The 6,584-nt window shown below is 38.5% G+C and overlaps 1 protein-coding gene across 1 annotated transcript in view; it reads left to right on the top strand.

Moving 5' to 3' along the window:
* Positions 1-5,397: 5,397 nt before the first annotated feature.
* LOC102244452 overlaps positions 5,398-6,584 on the top strand; it is a 6,129-nt gene continuing 4,942 nt past the window's right edge. Inside the window, 1 exon segment of the mRNA XM_014548317.1 lies at positions 5,398-5,409. Coding sequence (XP_014403803.1) covers positions 5,398-5,409 — 12 coding nt within the window.

Here is a 6,584-nt window from a genome sequence, read left to right as displayed (position 1 = left end):
ATATAAGTATTGCTACCCCAGCTTTCTTTTCCTTTCCATTTGCCTTAAAGATATTTTTCCATCCCTTCACTTTCAGTCTGTGTGAGTCCCTTCTAATGAGGTGGGTCTCTTGTAGACAGCAAATGTATGGGTCATGATTTTTTATCCATTCAGCCACTCCATATCTTTTGGTTGGAGCATTTAGTCCATTTACATTTAAAGTTATTATTGAAAGGTACTTGTTTGTAGCCATTTCTTTTTTTGTGTGTGGCTGCTTTCTTTCTGAGCTTTTTCTTTTTTCTTTTTACACCAGTCCCTTTAGCATTTCTTGCATTGCTGGCTTGTTGGCAATGAACTCCCTTAGCCTTTATTTGTCTGTAAAGCTTCTTGTTTCCCCTTCAATTTTGAATGATAGCCTGGCTGGATAGAGTATTCTGGGATTCAGTCCTTTGCTTTGCATCACTTTGTAAATTTCCGTCCATTCTTTTCTGGCCTGATGTGTTTCTGTTGAGAAATCATTTGATAATCTAATGGGAGATCCCTTGTATGTAACTTTCCGTCTCTCTCTTGCAGCCTGTAAGATTCTCTCTTTGTCCTGAACATTTGCCATGGTAATTATGATGTGTCTTGGTGTGGGTCTTTTCGGATTCACCTTGTTTGGGACTCTCTGGGCTTGTGTGACTTTTTTCTTCCCCACCTCAGGGAAGTTTTCTGATATTATTTCTTCGAATAGGTTTTCTAATCCATGTTCATCTTTCTGTTGTTCTGGCACCCCTATTATTCGTATGTTGTTTCGTTTCATGTTGTCCCAAAGCTCCCTTAGGCTCTCCTCCTGTCTTTTAATTTTTTTCTCCAATTGCAGTACAGTTTGGGTGTGTTTTGCTTCCTTGTCTTCTAATTCACTAATTCGGTCCTCCGCTTCTCCTAGTCTACTGTTGATGCTTTCAATGGTGTTTTTTATTGCAGCTATATCGCTCTTCATTTCTTCTTGGGTCTTGCATAAGTTATTGATTTTTTCATCTGTTTCTTCTTGCTTCTTGCATAAGTAGTTGATTTTTTCCTCCATCCGGTTTATGCACGCTAGGACCCTTATTCTGAATTCTTTTTCTGTCATGTTGCATGCCTCTGTCTCACTTAGCTGCTTTTCTGGCGAGTCCTCCTTCTCTTTCCTTTGGGGGTTTCTTCATCTACCCATGTTTGATCTCTCTGACATATCTAGTTGTTGAGTCGTTCAGTGGCTGCTCCCTGGGTGGCAGTGGCTCCTCGGGCTGTGGTTGCTCCTTGGGCGGTTGTGGTAGCAGTGGCTCCTCCGTTGATAGGCTTCACGTTCAGCTGCTATTCCTCAGACAGAGGGTGTGGTGATCAGGAGGCTGCTGTTGCTTGGTTCTCCTGCGTTGATTTAAAGGCACAAAATACAACACAACAAGGCACAACATACCAGGCACTTTCTGTGAGAAGCAGGACTCCATGTAGTCGCGTTGTCCCAGATCTGGTGTCTCCGGGTTAGCAGCCGATCTCTTGATGCCGGGTCTTTGGGTGTACAGTATACGTTTCCAAAAAAAAGCCACTCAAGATGGCGCGGTCTCCGCGGCTGAGCCGGCGATCCGGGAGAGATTTCAGCCACAGTCTCCAACTTTCTCTCAGCTGAATATCCTCTGCTTATTTAGGCTGTATGTTACCCACTTCAGCTGCTCACCCTAACAGCTCCGGGACAAGGCACGGGACACGTCCGTCTATACCTCCGCCATTTTTTCAAGAATCTTTTTTGAGGTATCAGAGATCATCCATAACTATGTAAAATTCCAACGCTAGTGTGATTAAACAATTGGTTCATCCTGGGATGTGCATGTAAAGGCTGATCACCTAGTGCTATGAGTCATGGCTGTATTAGACAGGAGGGGAGAGAAACTGAGGCACATAAGAGAATTGAATGTGACTCAGGAGTGAAAGCCTCATGGAGATCAACCCATAAGCAGCACACTTTGACCCACTATATAATGCATAGAAAATTTATTCAGACTCTGCAGATATAAAAAACAACAATAAGAACAAAAAACAATGAAAATTAACATGGGAAATTGTGCCTTTAAGTCCAAAAATTCCCAGACTTCAGCCCTCATTTATATTCCTGATAGAAAGCCTTTTACTAGGAAGTACTTTATAGAAATGAGAAGATTTAACTAGAAAATATCAACATAAAATGGCAAAATGCCATTGTCTTTGGATGCCTAAATTAATTTTTTTGCATGCAAAATTTTAAAAATTTTGGCTAAAAAATTCAACTGAATGAGTGAATTTGGGAAGCATATCTTAATTTGGAAATTAGAAACTTCTAGGAGAAACACAGATAAATTTTTTTTCAAAAAATAAATTAATAAAAATTTTAAAGTCTGTCTCTGAACTCGTCTGATGTTAACAAATGCCTACACCACATCCTTCCCTCTTCTATAACTCCTCCACTATATCCTTTGCTCTCTGAGTTTTCCTGCCTAGATTTTCCCTTCCTTCCTCTCCATTCTTTCTTCACATTCAATCTTTTCCATTACTACTCCTTACTGACTTAAGGAAAAATGAGAATAGAAATTCTAATATCTCCCTTTGAAACAAAGCTGGTCTCAGCCACAGAGGAACCAGCAATTATTCCTGATTTTCTCCAGTACCCTGATGGATTCACAAAGAAACTTAACTGTTAGAACATGTAATCCTGGCTATTCTAACCTATTTCAATTAATATACCTTCTGATTTCTGGGAGCAAAAGCAACAATTACTAAATAAGATTTGCAAAAAAACTCCTGTAGAGAAGTCTGTCCACTTTAAGGATTATACAAAACTGACATGGGATTTAGAAAGAAAAACAAACAAACAACAACAACAACAAAAAACAGAAACAAGCATAAGGTTGTTCTGAGGACTATGGGAAAGTGTCTCCTCTTCTCCTTATTAATAATTTAGAAGAAATTAAAATTACCATAAGGGGGGGCAGTTCTAATTTAATGTACAGGCCCCTGTAATTCTCCTATCTTTCCAGGAAAAAAAAAAGAAAAAAAATTGAGATTTGTACATAACCTCAGAGCTATAAATAAGCTAACTATTCCCAGACATCCCGTGGTTACAAAACCACATACTTTATTACCAGCCATTCATGTGGACTGCCAATATTTTTCAGTAATAAATTTATGTAGTGCCTTTTCAGCATTCCAGTAGAAAAACAGTTAATATCCTTGGTTTCTGCTGGGAAGATTACAAATTTACTTGGACAGTAATGCCTCCAGGATATACAAAAAGTCTCACCTATTCTCTTAGGTACTAAAAGCTGATTTATTTATTTTTATTTTTATTTTTTTTAAATATTTTTATTGATTTTAGAGAAGAAGGAAGAGGGAGAGAAAGATAGAAACATCAATGATGAGAAAGAATAATTGATTGGCTGCCTCCTGCATGTCTCCCACTGGGGATTAAGTCCACAATCTGGGCACATGCCCTGACTGGGAATTGAACCGTGACCTCCTGGTTCATAGGTCAATGCTCAATCACTGAACTATGCCAGTTGGACAAAAAGCTGATTTAAATAATTTTAAATTTCCTAGTTATTCCACTCTAATACAATATGTGGATGATTTAGTTTTATACTCTAGAAAATTACTAGACTCCCCAAAAGATATAATCTACCTATTATAACAGCTAGCTACCAAAGGACATGTATATCTAAGAACAAGCTCTGATTCTGTTTACCTCAGGTAAAATACTTTGGTTATCTGATATCTAGAGATAAGCTACTAAACCCCAAGAGACTCAGAAGTAACTTATCTTTTCTTGTTCCAAAAAAACAAGAAAGCAACTTAGAGGATTCCTGGGTTTTACTGAATATTGTCACAATTGTGTTCCAGTTTTTCATTAATGATCCAGCCTCTGTGTTTTATTAAAATCAGATTTACCCAATCCAATTCAGTGGAACCAGAAGGGAAACAATCTATAGAATCTCTAAAAAAAATTACCTAAAGCTTCCACTCTGGGATACCTTAATTACAGAAATTTTAACTAAAAAATATAGATCAACATAGGCCTATAGACTATTATATTCAGCAACTAGACTCTCTAACTTTTAGAAGATAGTTATGGACTCTCCTTTATGTTCCTCATTCTATTAAATCTCCACTGAATTCTTATCATGTTCAACCCTCTTTGTCAGTGACTGGCTCTTGCCTTCTGCACCTAATTTCACTTAAACTTGTCTTAACCCAGCAACTTTGCTACTTCCTTTGCAGGATAAAGACATCCACAATTGCATTTTGCTTAGGGACACCTTCTTATTATTAGGATTGGTTTACAGAAAACTCTTTAATAATGATGACTTAATTTTATTTATAAGTGGATCTTTAAAGAATAAGCAGAAATGTTACCAAGTTGGATATTCAATAACTTCCATGGTGGACATAATTGAAGGTTCTTACTTAGTTGAATAAAATCTACCCAACAAGCCTAATTATTCTAACTGGGGCTTGTCAATTGGTCAAAGATCAAATAGCTATGACTTTGGTGTAGCTCACACCTTTACAATGTTGTGAAAGCAGCAAGGCATCATAATTTTCTAAGGTAGTTAATAAACAATGGAAAATAGGTTGCAGAATTAGATGACAAACAGAAAATAAAACAATTACCAAGCCTTCCCCACACTATTGTCTGTCCATGGGCTATGCATATATGCATATAAATTCATTGGTTAATCTCTTCTTGCCCCACCCTTCCTCTGAAATACATCAATCTGTTGCATGTTTCAATGTTTCTGTATCTTTTTTGTTCATCAGTTTATTTTATTTATTTGATTCCACATATAAATAAGATCATGTGATATTTGTCTTTCTCTGACTGGCTGATTTCACTTAGCATAATACTCTCCAGATCCCTCCATTCTATTTCAAGGGGTAAGAGATTCTTCTTTTTTACAGCTGCATAGTATTCCATTGTGGAGCTGTCTTCAATAAATAGTGTTGGGATAATTGGACAGGTACATGCAAAAAAAGAAAAATGGAACTAGACCACGAACTTACACCATATACAAGAATAGACTCAAAATGGATAAAATACTTAAATGTAAGTCATGAAACCATAAAAATCCTAGAAGAAAACATAGGCAGCAAAATATCAGACATCTCACATAGCAGAATTTTCACTGATACATCACCTAGGACAAGAGAAACAAAGGAAAAAAATGGGACTACATAAATATAAAAAGCTCTGCACAGCAAAATAAACCAGCATCAAATTGAAAAGGGATCCCAATGTATGGGAGATCATATTTGCCAATGATACTTCTGATAAGGGGTTAACTTCCAAAATATATTAAGTACTCATACTGAAACCAGACAACAATTGGGTCCAGGCTGCCTGTCAATACTTAAGCCAATTAAGCAGAGACAATGTTGAATCATGTATGAGCACATATTCCAATAATGCTGGCAGTATGGGAGAACAGCAGGTCATCCATGAAAATCTGCTCTGCTCCCCCTCCTCCCCATAACCTAGCTGCTTATATTAGAAAGACAAATATTGCATGGGGGAACAGGCAAAAGGAATAATAATGGGTATAATGGTTACAGATTACAGGTAATGTGGGCTGAAGGATGCAAAGGGCTGGTACCTCCTGGACCCCATTGTTTTAGCAACAAGATTGTTAATCTTTCCATGATGATTAACAGTTAATCCTATATAATAAAAGGCTAATATGCAAATTGACCAAAAGGTGGAACAACCGGTTGCTATGATGCACACTGACCACCAGGGGGCAGATACTCAATGCAGGAGCTGCCCCCTGGTGGTCAGTGAGCTCCCACAGGGGGAGCGCTGCTCAGCCAGAAGCCAGGCTCCCACACTGGGAGTAGGCCTAAGACATCAGTCGGACATCCCCCAAAGGCTCCTAGACTGCAAGAGGGCACAGGCTGGGGCTGAGGACCCCCCCTCCGCCCCCCAAGTGCATGAATTTGGTGCACCAGGCCTCTAGTCATAAGATAAGATTCTAACATCAGCTGCAGTTCTAGGATAAGAATGAACTGCATTTTGAGGTTAGCTCCCAGATCTCAAGGCATACAGCACTCAGTCAGATCAGAATGTGCTTTCTTTAATTGGAGCAAAACAATCATGGTTAACATGTTAAGCGCCATGTCAGTCACTGGTGACTGACACCATACTTTCCGTCTGGACCTCGTCAGTCAGTGGTGGAGCCAGCAAGTCAGTGAAATCAGATATTGTTGTTACAGAGTAGAAAAATTTTTTAGGCCTGCTTAATTACCTAGCCACCTCAGCAGCTTGACAGCCTGTGCAAAGTTTCTAGGAACTGAGCTCACACATCTGAGCAATGGCCTACAAAGAACAAACAGATCAACACACCTGAGCAACGGCCTACAAAGAACAGACAGATCAAAATTAAGAATAGTCCTGACCTTTAAGTTACCCAGAAATGAATAACCGGAGGATGATGAATAGCTTGGCTAAAACTATGCAATTAGCTTTTTTTTTTTCACCTTTTTTTTAAAATATATTTTATTGATTTCTTACAGAGAGGAAGGGAGAGAGATAGAGAGTTAGAAACATCGATGAGAGAGAACCA

The sequence above is a fragment of the Myotis brandtii genome, unplaced genomic scaffold (genome assembly GCF_000412655.1).
Source record: "Myotis brandtii unplaced genomic scaffold, ASM41265v1 scaffold502, whole genome shotgun sequence".
Taxonomy (NCBI): Eukaryota; Metazoa; Chordata; class Mammalia; order Chiroptera; family Vespertilionidae; genus Myotis; species Myotis brandtii.
Note: the sequence above shows the minus strand (reverse complement) of the source record. Positions and strands in the feature narration are given on the sequence as shown.